General features: G+C 54.0%; 1 protein-coding gene across 6 annotated transcripts in view; it reads right to left on the bottom strand.

Moving 5' to 3' along the window:
- Positions 1 to 16,831, bottom strand: part of PCNT (pericentrin) — a 127,812-nt gene that overhangs the window by 20,710 nt on the left and 90,271 nt on the right. For all 6 annotated transcript variants that reach the window (XM_064380279.1, XM_064380283.1, XM_064380282.1 and 3 more), the window contains 5 exons: positions 10,539 to 11,393; positions 9,320 to 9,493; positions 6,408 to 7,112; positions 4,947 to 5,043; positions 2,409 to 2,563 (listed from right to left, as the gene is read on the bottom strand). In XM_064380279.1, coding sequence (XP_064236349.1) covers positions 2,409 to 2,563; positions 4,947 to 5,043; positions 6,408 to 7,112; positions 9,320 to 9,493; positions 10,539 to 11,393 — 1,986 coding nt within the window. The remainder of the gene's footprint in view (positions 1 to 2,408; positions 2,564 to 4,946; positions 5,044 to 6,407; positions 7,113 to 9,319; positions 9,494 to 10,538; positions 11,394 to 16,831) is intronic.

Below are 16,831 nucleotides of genomic sequence, written 5' to 3'. Positions count from 1 at the left end.
CCACAGCTGGGTTTCCGTGAGGCCGGGAAGTAGGGTCCCGCCAGGTGACATGGGGCCCCCGTAGCTGGGTTCCCATGAGGCCAGAAAGTAGGACCAAGCCCGGTGGGTACCTTGCAGCGTGGCCTATGGGGCTAGCTGGGGGGGGTCCCACAGGCACAGTCGCTGGGGCTGGGAAGGTTCCACAGCCTCCATGCTCAGGACCAGGCTGCTCTGCTGTCCACGCCTGTGGAGGGGTCCTCACTTCTTCAGCTGTGGCATATACCCTACACCCTTCCAGGGTTTGCTTCCATCTTATGCCACATGCGTTGTGTTTAAAGTAAAATTGTTTCCAGTTGTTAAACTGTCTTTAAAGTAAAGATAGTAGGCAATTTGGTTTCTACTACTTTTGTGTTAATACTTTTTTGGGGCACATTGCTAAAAATTATTGTAAGGAATTTTTACAATAAGCAAACGTATTGTATAAAAATTTGAGGGGCCGGGTGTGGTGGCTCACGCCTGTAATCCCAGCACTTTGGGAGGCCGAGGCAGGTGGATCACGAGGTCAAGAGATCGAGACCATCCTGGTCAACATGGTGAAACCCTGTCTCTACTAAAAATACAAAAAATTAGCTGGGCATGGTGGTGCGTGCCTGTAATCCCAGCTACTCAGGAGGCTGAGGCAGGAGAATTGCCTGAACCCAGGAGGCGGAGGTTGCGGTGAGCCGAGATCGCGCCATTGCACTCCAGCCTGGGTAACGAGCGAAACTCCGTCTCAAAAGAAAAAAAAAAATTTGAGGCCGGGTGCAGTGGCTCACATTGTAATCCCAGCACCGTGGGAGGCTGAGATGAGCAGATCACTTGAGCTCAGGAGCTCAAGACCAGCCTGGGTAACATGGCAACACTCCAACTCTAGAAAATACAAAAATTAGCTGGGTGGGCTGGGTGCCATGGCTCACACCTGTAATACTACCACTTTGGGAGGCCAAGGCGAATGCATCACCTGAGGTCAGGAGTTTGAGACCAGCCTGGCCAACATGGTAAAACCCTGTCTCTACTAAAAATACAAAACATAGCCAGGCATGGTGGCGCATGCCTGTAATCCTAGCTACGCCGGATGCTAAGGCAGGAGAATCGCTTGAACCCAGGAAGTGGAGGTTACAGTGAGCTGACATTGTGCTACGACACTCCAGCCTGGGCAACAGAGCGCGACTCCACTAAAAAAAAAATTAGCCGGGTGTGGTGGTGCACGCCTGTAATCCCAGCTACTTGGGAAGCTGAGGTGGGGGGATCATTTGAGCCCAAGAGGCAGAGGTGGCAGTCAGCTGTGACTGTACCACTCTGCTAAAGCCTGGGTGACAGAGTAAGATCCTGTCTCAAAACAAAGAAGAAAGGAAAATGCAAAGAAGAAATAAAAAACAGATTTTAAAAAATCAATCTCTCCAATTTCCATGTTTAAAAAGGTAAAATAAGTTAAATAAGTCCTGTCTGTTTTTTTTAATTAAGAAAAGAGGTTTAACTGACTCAGGTCTGACAGAGATGGGATCTTACTACATTGCCCAGGCTGGTCTCAAACTGGGCTGAAGCGATCCTCCCGACTCAGCCTCCCAAAGTGTTGGGATTCCAGGTGCGAGCGACCACGCCCAGGCAAAAGTAAAACAACTTTTACTCTGAACGCAGCAGCCCTCACTCATCATCATGGACGGGTTCTTGGAAACGGACTTGAAGTGAAACGCATGTAACGAAGGCAACCTGAGGGCCGCGGAGACAACCGGACCTGCGCCAGCAGCACAGAGCTGTCCCTCGCACAAGGTCAGCTTCCAAGAACCCGGGGCGACGCTAAGTGAGGACTTCCTGTGCAATTTCGGAATGGGTTTCACTGACATGAAAACTGCTTGGGAATCCGTCTACTGCCTGAGTAAGACGCTGCAGTGGCAGGACTCGATCACTCACTTGTTTAGCCAAGTTTTTGTCAACGGTTTTGCAATAAAATGATCACTAAACTGGGTGAGAAAAGAAAGCCTATGAAAAGTTCCACTAAATTCTGCCTTCAAAGTTGACGCAGAGGAGGATGAGCGGCTTCTGTCCCATCCTCTGAAGAGAACTGGCTCAGTCCTAGAGCACTAAGACATCTGAAGCCTCAGCTTCTCGAGCAGCAGGGCGCAGCAGGGAGGAGGCACAGGCTGGCTCTGCAGCTTGGAGCAACACCACCTGCCCACGGGCACACAGGAGCCACCCACAGGGCCAGTGCAGAGCTGGGTGGGCAGCTTCTGGGGCCACCATGGGGGCTGGGCTCAGACTAGTCCTGTCTCACGTGAGTCATTAAAATGCAGGCGCTGAGAGGCTCTCCCTGGTGAGGCAGGACACCGGCCTCGGGAGATGCCCCAGAGGCTGCACCTGTGAGCTGTGAGGGCCGTCCCCGCCAGCCCTACCTTCATATGCTTCGGATGGACTTCCTTCTCCTTCATGGCTTCCGGCGGTGGCTGAAACCCTCCAGAGATGGGAGCAGGGGTCACAGGACCAGCAGTGTGAGCCTCAAGGCCTCCGGACCCTGGGCTCAGTCTTGCTCCAAAACCTGAGCCATCACCTAAAAACACCACACCGTCAGGGTCCCACCTGCAGCTCTCTGCGGGGTTCCACAGGGGATACGCCGCATAGGCTGGGCAGGGGTGATCAGCCCCAAAATACCTTCATAAAAACATAACCCAGGTGAGAATGCCGCACAAGTAAGAAAATGCAACTTTGCAGCATCCCTGATTCAAGTGCCAGCCTTAGGGGACCTCTGCTCACTTCTCCAGACATGGCCCCCAAAGACTCCACAAAACCCAGATGGCTTTGGCAAGCCCCCGAGAGCAGGTGGACATGCGGGGCCTGCACCCTCCATGCCAGCCATGGAGCAAAGGCAGCAGTGAACAGGTGTCCGATGCCTGCTCGGTAGACGCTGACCGTGCCTGCCAGGGAGTGCCTACGGTGCTGCTCCTGTGTCTGGTGGGTGTGGGTTCTCAAGGCAGAGAGTTCAAAACCTCCCAATGCAAGAGGCCCTGGTCCATTCTGGAGAGCTGCAGCTCCACCTGCCCACAGGGAGGGGGCACTTTGGAAACTGAGGCAGGATTGTGTCAGGGACCCTGGGAAAATGGTGCTGGACCTTCCCAGAGGAGGATGAGAACACCAGCGAGACAGGCCCTCCGTGCGGACGAGGCTCCTGGGGAGAGGAGACTGTGGCGCTCAGGCACCTGCGGATGCCCCAGCACAGCCTGGTGGGCAGAGAGCATGCTAGGGAGGAGCAGAGGCCAACGACGCAGACACAGGACAGCCTCAGGGATGACCACGACCTCCTCAGAGAAACAACCGCACGTCCTTCACAACACGAAGCAACAAAGCGCAAATTTGTGAGTGGCGGCAAGTGCCTAGAGAACAGCCTGAAGGCTCAGGCGCAGCTCGAGGGTGCAGGGTGCTGGGTCGCTGCCTGCCCGCCTGCAGTGCCACCGGCCACCCCATACTGCCCACGAGTCTTTGTGCCTAATCGTGTCGCCAAGTCCCACTTCTGCCCTGAGTATCTCAGCGAAAGACAATGACGAATAAATCTTTGGCAAAATCATCTAATGCAGCAAGTGTTTGAGAAATCCCTGAGGGTGAAGGACTCTGGCATTTCCCTGTGCCACAATCCCACAGTGGCACTCACAGCATGTACCAGGAACACTGGGATGTGACCGCCACGGGCACTGTCACCCAGTGACATGGGCGCCCGGCACCGCGCCCCGCCCCTCTCCATCCGGAGGAAATGGAAGCCAGCAGGTGCCGCCAGTGGGTGGTCAGAGCTCCAGGAGTCCAGGAGCACATTCCCGCTGTCCCACCAGCATGAGCCAAGCTTCACCTCAGGACCCAACACCTTCCTCCAGGTACAGGGACCCCTCACCTGTCTGTGCCCAAAATAAACTCAAGAACAACCCCCCCACCAAAAATAAAAGAAAAGAAGCAAGGAGATGAAGCTATAGGAGAGAGGAACAGTTAGGATAAGAAAGAACTCTGAGAAATTTAAAATACGAGAGCAGAAACAAAATACTTAGCACAAGTGTTGAAAAATCAAGTTCTGAAGAAAAACTCTTAGAAATGAGAACAAAAATAAAAAGCAGAAATGGGGGAAAAAAATTAGAGAACTCTGGAGGTCCGATACATTTGAATAACAGGAATTACAGAAAGAAGAGAGAAAACCATCGACGCGATCCAAGAAAGGAAGAACGAGGAAGAAGTCCGAGTCGAGGGGTGCGCCCCACTCTGGCCGCAGAGGGCCCCTCCACGGTCGGGCGCCACAGGAAGGCGCAGGCCCAGAGGCGGTGGACAGGCACGCAATCCCCGAAAGAATGTGACTTCCAACCCAGCCAACCTACCAACAACCGCCAGGTCAACCCCACACACCTCCTGCCACGAGGGAGCCCAGGAGACGCAGCCCCCACACGCCACTGTGAGGATACACCACACCATCAGCAGCGCCTCTGCCCCGAGACCCACAGCAGAGAAAGGGACATCCACCCCAAGGGGAGGGAAGGCAGGGCAGGCGGGCAAGGTAGCAGAGCCTGGAAGCACGGGGTGCACCGCCCCAGTCTCCATCCCGCCAAAGACACCTGAGAGCAGCCTGTGAGCTCGGGTGTCTTCTCCCTAAAGGACGCTACGGGGACAATCGCTGAGATCTGAGCAAGGTCTGCAGCTATAGCTGAGATGCCAGCCTTGGGTCAGGGTGAATATTCCAGGGTGGAGCGCGGCCCAAGCCGGCAACCTTGGCTGTGTGAAAGGCACAGGCGCGTTTTCAGGAGTCAAGAGGCCCCAAGCGCACAGCTGACAGAGGGCAGAGCCGGGGTGGAGGTCGGTGCAGGGCAGACGCGGAACCGGGTGAAGGACACGGGATTCTTTGACTGTTCTGTGCTATGAAACCACCGAAATAAAAAAACATGAAAGAAAGATAACCAACTCACTTTTCTCACTTCCATCGATCTTCCCTTCTAATCCAGGGGATGAACTTAACGTTTCTTGAGGATCACAAGATGTTATAAAATCTTCCACATCTTTCTCCTGTTCAGATAAGGAGACTTTTAAGTGGTCATAAAATAATGAGTAATTACATCATAGAGCTGACTTTGCCAGCTGAAAATTTTCTAAGGCCTGATTTATAATCTTCCCACACAGACCCCAAATGAAACAACTCAAAACTGGTGAACACATGGAGGTCAAATGCTTCCAATAACTTGGAAGATTCACCCACAGCTCTTTAGAAATATTTTAAAGCAGCCAATAGCAAATATTTCAGGTTTAAATTGTTTTCCATGAAATGATAGTGAATGTTTCAGATAATATGTATCTGCTAAATTATTTTTTGAGGCAGAGTCTCACTGTGTCACCCAGGCTAGAGTGCAGTGGTTTGATCTTGGCTCACTGCATCCTCAACCAGCCCAGGTCAAGTGATCCTCCTGCCTCAGCCTCCTGCCGAGCTGGGACCATGGGTGGTGCAGCACACTCAGCTGTTTTTTTGTGTGTGTGTTTTTTGTAGAGACGGGAGTCTCACCATGTTACCCAGGCTGGTCTCAAACTCCTGGGCTCAAGCAATCCTCCCACCTTGGCCTCCCAGAGTGCTGGGATTGCAAGAGTAAGCCCAGCTGTACACAATTTTTTATTTTATCTTAAGATAGACAAAATCCCAAAATGATGTTAGAAATATGATCTAACTCACAAATTATTATTAAAATTAATCAGCATATGTGAAACCTGTTAAAAATATGAAGGATTCCTGGGTGGGCGTGGTGGCTCATGCCTGTAATCTCAGCACTTTGGGAGGCAGAGGCGGGTGGATCACCTGAGGTCAGGAGTTCGAGAGCAGTCTGGCCAACATGGTGAAACCCTGTCTCTACTAAAAAGACAAAATTAACCAGGCATGGTGGCAGGGGCCTGTAATCCCAGCTACTCAGGAGGCTGAGACAGGAGAATCACTTGAATCCAGGAGGCAGAGGTTACAGTGAGCCGAGATGGCGCCACTGCACTCTAGCCTGGGCGACAGAGCAAGACTCTGTCTCCAAAACAAAACAAAACAAACAAAATTTGAAGCATTCCTAAAAATAAATCTGAGAAAACATTCCGGACAAAGAGCCCTATGCCCGTCACACAGGAGATGTCTGTGGCTGTGCCTGTCGTCAGCATCAGTGGAGGAGCATGCCCAGGGTGAGTCTGAGGTGGGCAAATGCATCTCAGGTATTTTAAAAACACCTGAACAACTGAAATAATCTAAACGCTCCCATGACGCCAGTCCTGCAGAGCTGGCCCCACACAGGACTGTGAGGCTGTGCACTGTCAGACGGTGAACACGCAATGGCAGCTGCCAGTGACGCTGGGCGGGCACATTCCCCCCCAGGAACACCAGACCTGGGTGCAGGGCAGGCACCTACCACAGCCGTCCTCTCCACATGGAGGTCAGCCGGCGGAGACCCGGCCCACTTTGGGGTCAGTGCTGCTGCGGACGCGCTTGGGTAACAAAGCAGCCCCGGCCCCTGGGCCTGCAGCAGCGAGACGTCCGCCCTGTCCCGCGGGGAGGTGTCAGCACTAGGTAGGCTTAGGGCGCCTGAGTGGGGTGTCAGGGGGAGGCTGGGCTGGGGCTCCAAGGTCCAGTCCTTCCTGAGAACCTCAGGGGAGCTCCAGGAAGACAGGTCCAACATCCTGACCGGGGCCTTCCGGGGCCCGGCCTCCCTGGCACGGCTCTGGTGGTGGGGGCCGCCAAGCAGGCTGGTGGGTGAAGAACGGGGCCCGTCCTGACATTCTGATCTTTCTTGAATGGGAGAATCTGGCGCTTCATCTGGTATTGAGGAATCCCAATGTTTGATGACATCAGTGAGCTCCCCTGTGGCTGTGCTGGCATCACACACATCGACAGGGGCCGATCTGCCTGGCTCTTCGCCGTCACGGGAACCATCACTCCAGCGGCTCTCCGGCAGGCGTGCCGAGGCCACAGGCCGTGGAGATTTCGTGTCAGCAGCGTCCACGTCCTGGAAAGTCATGGAATCCAGCAAACAGCTCAATTTTTCCTGGAGTTGTTTCACCTGAGCGATGAGGTCGACCTTCGGCAGCTGACAATCTGCCAGCACCTCTTCCTGACTCTGCAGGTAAAACAGAAAGGCATGGGTGGAACACCTGGCTTACCAGGAGTCGCACTCGGCTGTCTGGTGTTGACGAGCGGATTAAGGGAGCTCTGAGCACTCAGGGGTGAGGCTCCACAGTGAGCCCAGCACACGTCAAGTTTATTTAATTCCATGAGAAACAGAACCACGGTTTACATCTCTTTGCTTTATTAAAAGGCAACTATCGTAACCTATTTCTGCAACGATTAAGGACACAAGCTTCGTATAATGGAAGAAGGATGGTAAGGTTCTATATCTGGACACTGAAAACAGAAAATTGTGTTTTATATGATGAATGTGGAGTTTCTTTGTGTGTAACTTCTAAGAATTTGGCAATCAGCTCAGGCAGGGCTGAGCTTAAGAACATTTCTTTGTCATGAGGGCCCCAAGGCTGTTTGCCACAGGAGACATGAAGGGCTCTCTCTACACAGGACATATTTCCCGAGAGCACGTGATGAGCACGTGAACCAGGTACAGGGCTCTCCTCAGAACTGCAAGCCTAGGCCCGTCCTCCCCTGACTTGTGTGGAATTCAGACTCTTTCAGGCTCTAAATGCCAATGAAGTGCATGCAGTGTGAGCACCTGCACTCACGCAAGAAATGTCCCAGCACCGTGCGGGACACTCGCCAGGGCTGCGAAGGGCTCGGGTGAGCCCAGGTTTCGGCAGGCATTAGATCCACACATACTTCCACACCACATTTGAGACCCCAAAACATCCACCCAGCAATTCTGGTGTTAGAGCCTCTGGGTTTCAGAGCCTGCAGCAGCTGGGGCATGTTTAGCAATAGCAGGGAGGAGGAGGAGCAGCAGCAGGGTGGGCGGCTGTGTGTCCAGGATGGCTATGCTGGGCCTTGGACTGGAGGAGGCGCCACTGGCCGGGCGTGGTGGCTCACACCTGTAATCCCAGCAGTTTGGGAGGCCCAGGTGGGCAGATCACCTGAGGTCTGGAGTTTGAGACCAGTCTGGCCAACACGGTAAAACCCCATCTTTACTAAAACTACAAAAAAATTAGCCAGGCATGGTAGCATGTGTGTGTAACCCCAGCTACTCGGGAGACTGAGGCTGGAGAATCACTGGAACCCAGGAGGCAGAGATTGTAGTGAGCCGAGATCGCACCACTGCCCTCCAGCCTGGGCAACAAAGCAAGACCCTGTCTCAAAAAAAAGAGAAAAAAAGAAAGGCGCCATCCGTGCCTGACGCACCCCCAGGAGAGGGCAGCCCCCTCGAAGGAGCTTCTGAGGGGGTGCTGGAGACTCGTCCCCGGGAGCGCCGGTGGGAGGAGCACCAGCACCAGCTCTTCTCACTAAAGCTCAACGCTGCTACGATTTGAGGTTGTCAAGGTGCAACCTCCTTCGCCGGGGAAAAGCAGCTCAGCTTTTTTTCAAGTGACTACATGGAGTGAAATGAACAGGTTAAAAAAATAAATCTGAAGCCTTTTAAAGTAAAACCGATGCTGGCCATCCAAGTCCTGAGCTGAGGTGAGCCCCAGGGGCAATGAGGTCCTCACCTGACAAGAAAACCCCAGGACTAACCCTGAAACAAGTTAAATCCATTTCTATCAATTGAAAGAAAAAAACCCAACTGACTGTTTCTAGAAAGTGGCTTAAATGAAGCACGTGGGAAAGTTCTTTACAGTTATGGACAGCTCACCAGAACATGTCACTGCTGGCACAGACTGCGCTCCTCACCTCAGCAGAATGCCCGGCTCTGCCCAGGGCAGGACTCAACGTGTTCTGCACTCAGCCTCTCCCGGGTCAGCCACGCACCTCCCCTCGTCCCCACACCTCGACACTGCGTGTGCAGCCTCTCCCAGGTCAGCCACGCACCTCCCCTCGTCCCCACACCTCGACACTGCGTGTCCAGCCTCTCCCGGGTCAGCCACGCACCTCCCCTCGTCCCCACACCTCGACACTGCGTGTCCAGCCTCTCCCGGGTCAGCCACGCACCTCCCCTCGTCCCCACACCTCGACACTGCGTGTCCAGCCTCTCCCGGGTCAGCCACGCACCTCCCCTCGTCCCCACACCTCGACACTGCGTGTCCAGCCTCTCCCGGGTCAGCCATGCACCTCCCCTCGTCCCCACACCTCGACACTGCGTGTCCAGCCTCTCCCGGGTCAGCCACGCACCTCCCCTCGTCCCCACACCTCGACACTGCGTGTCCAGCCTCTCCCGGGTCAGCCACGCACCTCCCCTCGTCCCCACACCTTGCCGCTGTCCTCCGGACTCAGGCGCATTTCATTTTTCACCAAGAGCAGCTCCGACTGCAGCTGCCTCTGGCAGATGCTGAGCACCGACATCATGCCTTCTTGCTTGCAGAGAGGTGCATCCTTCAACGTCACCAGGACGGGAGGCGGATCATCCTTGACAGAGGAGACAGAGGAAAGCTGAGCGTGCAGGAGGCTACCGCGGGGGCTGCTCCTAGGTGGCCTGGAGCTGGGAGCCAGTGCGGCAGCCAGCAGGGATGCCAGAGGGAGGTGGCAGCGCCGTCGGCAGCAGAGCACCTTGGTCCCAGCAAGCCACACGGACACAGGGCTGAGGACCAACCCAGGGCGGCCCCACAGAGCAAGGCGGACTGAGGCATCTGAGAGCTGGAGCACTCTACAAAGACCCCGGCTGGTGTGGGGGTGGTAGGCAGCATGTCCCCAGCGTTGTGCTCAAACACAAGTGGGAGCCTTAGAAGGTGCCTCCTGCAGGGCCTCCAGCTCCAGCGATAGCTCACACAGGCAGTGCTTATCGACCCGTAAACCATTCGATCAGAAACCAGAGAGGGAACTCAAGCAGGACTGCCTCCCGCAGTGAGCTCCTTTCACTGGACGGTCCCTACCATGTTAAAGAAAGAATTGGGTTTTTTTTCTCGTTTTTTTTTTTTTTTTTGAGATGGAGTCTCACTCTGTTGTGCAGTAGCACGATCTCGGCTCACTGCAACCTCTGCCATCCGGGTTCAAGTGATTCTCCTGCCTCAGCCTCCCAAGTAGCTGGGACTACAGGCACCTGCCATCGTGCCTCACTAATTTTTGTAGTTTTTAGTAGAGATGGGGTTTCACCATGTTGGCCAGGCTGGTCTTAAACTCCTGACCTCGTGATCTACCTGCAGCCTCAGCCTCCCAAAGTGCTGAGATTACAGGCATGAGCCACCACGCCCTGCAGAAAGAATTATAAAAACTTAAAACGATAAGCTTAAAATGGTACAAAAGCGCGAAAGCCTCAGCCCAGCTTCACTGCGTACTGACCCTGAACCGGCCCAGGCTGGCCTGAGCTTCAGGCTCCTTTCTCTGCTATGTCATGAAAGGAGACAACCACCCAGTGCCAACCGCCCAGCGCCCAGCACAGAGAAGTCATTAAAATTAAAGCAGAAAGGGAGTAAGAGTTAAAAAACACCCTGCCATGGCCCGCAGGGGAGCCTACCCATGGGCTGGGGACAGCTGGCTCCAAAGCAGCATCATGGCTGGCCTCCACGTCGCCGTCCGCGCGAGGCTGTGGGTGCACCCCGGGCACCCCGGCGTGAGCTGCGGCACCGCAGGCCTGCCGCTTGTCCGGGTCCACCCGGCACCTCAGGAACCGCTGGTGCAGTACCTGCAGCTGGCGGCTGAGGCGGGCGCACTGTGCTCGGAGCCGCTGGAGCTCGGGGGGCTCCGCCAGGGCTGTCAGGGGCTGCTGCTCCAGGGCACGGCGGAGGCGGGCCAAGGCTGACAGGACAGCCTCCAGCTCAGCAGAGTGGGCCACCTTCCGCTGGTTCAGAGCGTGGATTTCTAAATCTCTCTCGGCAATCATCACTTCCTTGGCTCTCAGCGCTGCTTCAAATTCCTGGATCCTGGAGGCCATGCCTTCGACCTCAGCCTCCCTGAGGGCTGCACTGCGCTCCAGCTCAGCCAGCTGCCGCTCCGCAGCCTCCTCTGCGCCCTGGAGGCGCCGCTGCAGGGCCTGCAGGGCCTGGCTGTGCCCGTGCTCCCGCTCAGCCAGCAGCCGGCTCACGGCCTCCTTGGCTTCAAGCGCAGCCTCGAGCTTGCCCTGCAGCGCCTGCCCGCCAGGGCCCCCAGCCTGGGAGCAGAGCAGCTCACTCTGCAGACTGCCAGCCTGACTGTGGCCGACTTCGTGCAACACAGGCCCCATGAGGGACAGCTCCTGCTGCAGCTTCTCAATGACTTCATGGAGCTGTTCAATTTCTTCTGCTTTCTCCTTTTGTAATCGCTTTTGGTTCTCTTGCAGATTTTCAATAGTGGCTTTCAGCTCCTCAATCTCAGAGCTTCTGGTATATGTGACCTGAATAGAGAGCACATTTCAGAGGTAAATTAAATGTATCCACTTCAGAATATCCCTCCTTCAGGACACGTTACATCCTGAAGGCATTCCTGGAGTGGAGGCTACACAGCTTGAAAAACAAAGCTGCCACGGAAGCAGACTGCCAGCATCTGAACTCGCCACCCCTGCCTCGCTGCTATGGGGCCGTGGTGCCCACCTCACGCTCCAGGCCTGATCGTGGGATGAAGCTCTAATGCGGCCACTTTCCCTGCAAGGACGTCTACAGAATGAGGCTCTCACCACCCTTTAAATGTGATTTTGTTAATATTTAAACAACATTTTGTTTGACTTTCCTGAAGGAACATTAGATTTTAGGTGTCATTCTAACATCAAAGTTTGTTTACTTGTGATGCAAAACATAATCCTCAGCCATTGTAAGGAAATATGACTGTTTCCACTTTTTAAAGGGATGAAAATTGAAACTAAGATATTAAACATCTTTCTAAACCCACAAAAACAGTAAGAGCAAAATCAGGGTTGAGATCTATGTCAATATAGCTCCAAGCTATTTTCTTAAGGTAACATTACTGGTAATGACAAAAAATAGAAAAATTCTAACCCGTTTGTGTTCTAACAACTTGTTGTAGCCTCTGCAGGAGGTTCTGGACGCCCTCTGCAGAAGATGCTACGAAGCTAGAGGCAGCCGTCTCTGAAATGGAGGTGGATACAGATTTTCCATTGGTTCCTCCACCTACTCCTGAGCCTTCCACTCCGTCTGTGACGGCTTATGATGATTAATGCGTGAGTTACAAACTATTCACTGGCAAAGCTCGGCTGAATCCTAAATGCAACCACCGTCGTGGCCTGAACCTTCTGTTCTGTCTCAGCCTTGCTGTAGGGCTCCCAATCATCCATCTAATCAGCCTGGTAATGAGGCTCTCAACCTGTTCAGCCTGGCTGTCAGGCTCTCAACTCTGTCTTGTCTCTTCCTTCCATGCATCAGGCTCCTCGGAAGCCTGCTCTGCAGTCTGTCGGTCAGCCAGTGTTCAGGCCCTGGAAGGACCCGCACCGCAGGTAGCCGGTTCACAGCCTGGTCTACAGGCCCTGGAAGGACCTGCACCACAGGTAGCCGCATGGCAGCCTGGTCCACGGGCCCTGGAAGGACCTGCACCACGGGTAGCCGCGTGGCAGCCTGGTCCACGGGCCCTGGAAGGACCTGCACCACGGGTAGCCGCGTGGCAGCCTGGTCCACGGGCCCTGGAAGGACCTGCACCGCGGGTAGCCGCGTGGCAGCCTGGTCCACGGGCCCTGGAAGGACCTGCACCGCGGGTAGCCGCGTGGCAGCCTGGTCCACGGGCCCTGGAAGGACCTGCACCGCGGGTAGCCGCGTGGCAGCCTGGTCCACGGGCCCTGGAAGGACCTGCACCGCGGGTAGCCGCGTGGCAGCCTGGTCCACGGGCCCTGGAAGGACCTGCACCGCGGGTAGCCGCGTGGCAGCCTGGTCCACGGGCCCTGGAAGGACCTGCACCGCGGGTAGCCGCGTGGCAGCCTGGTCCACGGGCCCTGGAAGGACCTGCACCGCGGGTAGCCGCGTGGCAGCCTGGTCCACGGGCCCTGGAAGGACCTGCACCGCGGGTAGCCGCGTGGCAGCCTGGTCCACGGGCCCTGGAAGGACCTGCACCACAGATAGCCGGTTCACAGCCTGGTCCACGGGCCCTGGAAGGACCTGTACCGCAGGTAGCCAGTTCACAGCCTGGTCCACGGGCCCTGGAAGGACCTGCACCACAGGTAGCCGTGTGGCAGCCTGGTCCACGGGGCCTGGAAGGACCTGCACCGTGGGTAGCCGTGTGGCAGCCTGGTCCACGGGCCCTGGAAGGACCTGCACTGTGGGTAGCCACATGGCAGCCTGGTCCACGGGCCCTGGAAGGACCTGCACTGTGGGTAGCCACGTGGCAGCCTCGTCCACGGGCCCTGGAAGGACCTGCACCACGGGTAGCCGCGTGGCAGCCTGGTCCAGAGGCCCTGGAAGGACTTGCACCGCGGGTAGCCGTGTGGCAGCCTGGTCCACGGGCCCTGGAAGGACCTGCACCGCAGGTAGCCAGTTCACAGCCTGGTCCATGGGCCCTGGAAGGACCTGCACCACAGGTAGCCGCGTGGCAGCCTGGCTTACAGGCTCTCAACCTTTCCTCTCATCGTTCCAATTTCCTTTCTGTTTCTGGTCCGGCCACAACTGCAGTTCACTCCCCAAAACAACATCACATACATTGGCGAGGATGATAGGCCACTCATGAGAGTGATTCCTCAAGCCCGTGAACATGGTGACTCTGAGGCATGGCGCTTTCCAGTAGTTTTACAGCCCGCTATGTCTGCCGCTCCAGTCCCCGCACCCCCTGGCATTGATCCAGCTGCCGCTCTTGCTCGACACGCCTCAGGGCGCACAGCCTAAAGCTCGGGCTCTGATGCCTGCGCCCCGGCAGCCTGCTGCCGCTGTCCTGCTGCTCCTGTCCAGCCAGATCCTCTCAATCCAGGCCAGCTTCAGTTGCATGTGGCAAATTGGAAAAGCTTTTCTTTCAAATTTCTTAAAGATCTTAAAGAAGCAGTCAAACAACGTGGCACTAATTCTCCTTTTGTCCACTGCACTCTAAAAGCTTTGGCAGAGGATAAACGTCTGGTGCCATGTGATTGGGACCGTCTGGGCAAAGCGGTCTGAACACAATCTCAGTATCTGCACTTTAGAGACTGGTGAGTCGATGCTGTTCAGGACCACGTCCGCAGAAACCAGGGAGTTAATCCTCCTATCAACATCTCAGAGAATCAGGGTCCTGTCTGGGTGCCGTAACTGTGTCCTGGCCCCAAGCCCAAAGACTGTCCGGAAGCAAAAGAGGAAGGCTCGCCTCTGCAACACGCAGACTTCAGAATCTGACCATCTCATCACCGCCTCGCCCTCTGATTCCTAATACTACAAATTCCAGACCACCCTCGTGGGATCAAATTAAGACAAGGTCTGACTAGGTAGAAAAATTTCTGCAGGAGAAAGGAATTCCGAGAACTACTCATAATCTGATCGTAGCTGCTCTGGTGGGTGGTCACAGCGGTGTTAAGTATACCTGGCTCAAGGTCCTCTTCCCCGGCTGATCCGACCTGTTTCACGGCTGGACTCCTCGGTGGAGGTCTATTCTAATAACAGTGCCTTCACGCCAGCCCCTGATGATAACAGATTCCCTGCTCAACCAGAAGAAGGAGGAATGATCTTTCATTTGTCTATTGGGTATAAATTTCAACCACCGTGTATAGGAAATGCTCCTGGGTGTTTAAAGTTTGCTAACCAGAATTGGATGTGGACCGTGCCATCCGCAAGTAACGCCTCCTGTCAAGTGCACAACGTGCTTAGCAGCAACTCCTTTCAGGCCATGATCTCCAGACTGAACTCCCGGGAGGCTTACACAGTTCCCATCACTGTTGAAAATAACAAAACCAAAGGCCTATCACACTGCCCAAAAGACGATACTGAAGGGCCTTTTAAATTTAATGGCATTCAATGGGAGAACTGCAATGCCCCCAAAGCAGTGCTTTTACAAAAAGCCAATGCCGGAGTTATTACTGATTGGGCCCCAAAAGGGCATTACTGGCCCAACTGTACTGGCCAAAATGCCCAGTGTTCTAAATATAATTATTTGCTGGATTATGTTGAGCGGATGGCAGTCATTCGGAAGGAGGGAGTGAGTGTCTCCTTATCCATTCAAGTGGATAAAGGCAATGTTTCTCCCCGACCAAAGATGAGCTGCCCTACTGTTACCCCAGAACATCCGGAATTATGGAAATGGCTGCTGCTATTTCTGAAATCAGAATCTGGAACACTCCTTATCAAAAAACCCTTAACGCTAGGGCTGGAATTACAACCCACAAAATTAGCTTGATATCTGAAAAGGTAGTTCCTATAAGAAGTTGTGTTAAACCACCTTATATGCTATTGGTTGGACAAATAATTATCACCCCGACAGTCAAACCACTGAACGTGATCAATAGAAACTGTTTACTTGTATTGATAGTACCTCTGATTCCCAAAACAGCATTCCCCTTGGGGATATGGATCCCAGTTTCATTACAACGTCCATGGGAAGGCTCCCCTCTTATTCATATTCTTGATGAAGTTTTACAGGGGATACTTAAGAGAACTATGAGATTTATATTCACCTTAATAGGTGTAATTTTGGGATCAACTGCTGTCACTGCCTCAGCAGCTACTGCTGGTACTGCAATTCACAATTCTGTCCAGACGGCTCATTATGCTGGAAACTGGCAAAAGAATTCCATTAGACTGTGGAACTCTTAGGCCCAAATTGATCAAAAGTTGGCAAATCAAATTAATGATCTCCGCCAGAGCGTGATTTGGTTGGGAGACAGGGTGATGAACCCTGAGCATCGTATGTAGCTACAAGGTGACTGGAATACCTTCCTCTACCACCTAACACCTTATGCTTATAATAAAACTCAGCATAATTAGGAAGGGGTCAAAAGGCATTTAAAAGCCTGGGATAATCATCTAACCTTGGACATTTCCAAACTAAAAAAACAAATTTTTGAAGCCTCTCACACACATCACATCTACTGTGGTTCCTGGTTCAGGGTTTGTCTGGTCTTAACTCTATTAAATGGGTTAAGTCTTCCGGAGGTTCCATTTTCTCTCTGGCTAATGCTTGTGTGTCTGTGCCGTTTATTCCTAGTCTGCAGATGTGTTCGAGAAATCCAGCGAGACACTGAAGCCAACAACAAGCAATGACGGCCATGGCGATCCTCCTTAAGAAGGAGGGAGATGTCGGCGGGAGCCTGCGCAAGTGCCGAAGCGAGAGACAGAGGCCTCGGCCAGCCCCAGTTTAAAACACGGCACAGAAAAGATTTGGAAGAGAAATAAGAAATATTATAATCAGGTATTCGGCCTAGGGAAATCATTCCTGTTTCATATATTCTTTTTTATAATTAAGGAGCTTTAGGGTAAGAAGCTTGGAACTGAAGAAACACGTGAAAAGCGACTCTGCCACGCCCGCGTAAGGGCTGCTAGAAGGCGCCTTGGGCTCTGGGAAAGCACCCGCTGCTTAGCAGACCACGGAAGGAGACATCTTCTTCCTTGGAGGAGTCGGAGAACACTCCACTCCCCCCACACTCTTGTGGAAAGACTGATGTCAAGTCAGCCCAACCCGCAGTTACCCGGGGGGCTTAATCGTCTCCATGTGGTGTGGTGCTATACTGGTCACAGTCTGTGTCTCCTTTCACTCCCTACTTCTGCAGCTGGTTCCTCTTTCATCAGTAAACAGTAGCATCATTCTGGAAGCCTCTGACAACCAGAACGTAAAGTGCTAATGCCTTTCTTTCCCCTGCTTCGGCTACTTCCAAGCCCTGGGCCCCTTGTTCCTTAGCGGCTACTTGAAAGCCCTAGCCCCCACCCACGGCCTCCTTAGACA

The sequence above is a fragment of the Aotus nancymaae genome, unplaced genomic scaffold, assembly GCF_030222135.1.
Source record: "Aotus nancymaae isolate 86718 unplaced genomic scaffold, 86718_ANA_hifiasm-v0.15.2.pri h1tg000022l_1, whole genome shotgun sequence".
In the NCBI taxonomy this organism is placed as follows: domain Eukaryota; kingdom Metazoa; phylum Chordata; class Mammalia; order Primates; family Aotidae; genus Aotus; species Aotus nancymaae.
Note: the sequence above shows the minus strand (reverse complement) of the source record. Positions and strands in the feature narration are given on the sequence as shown.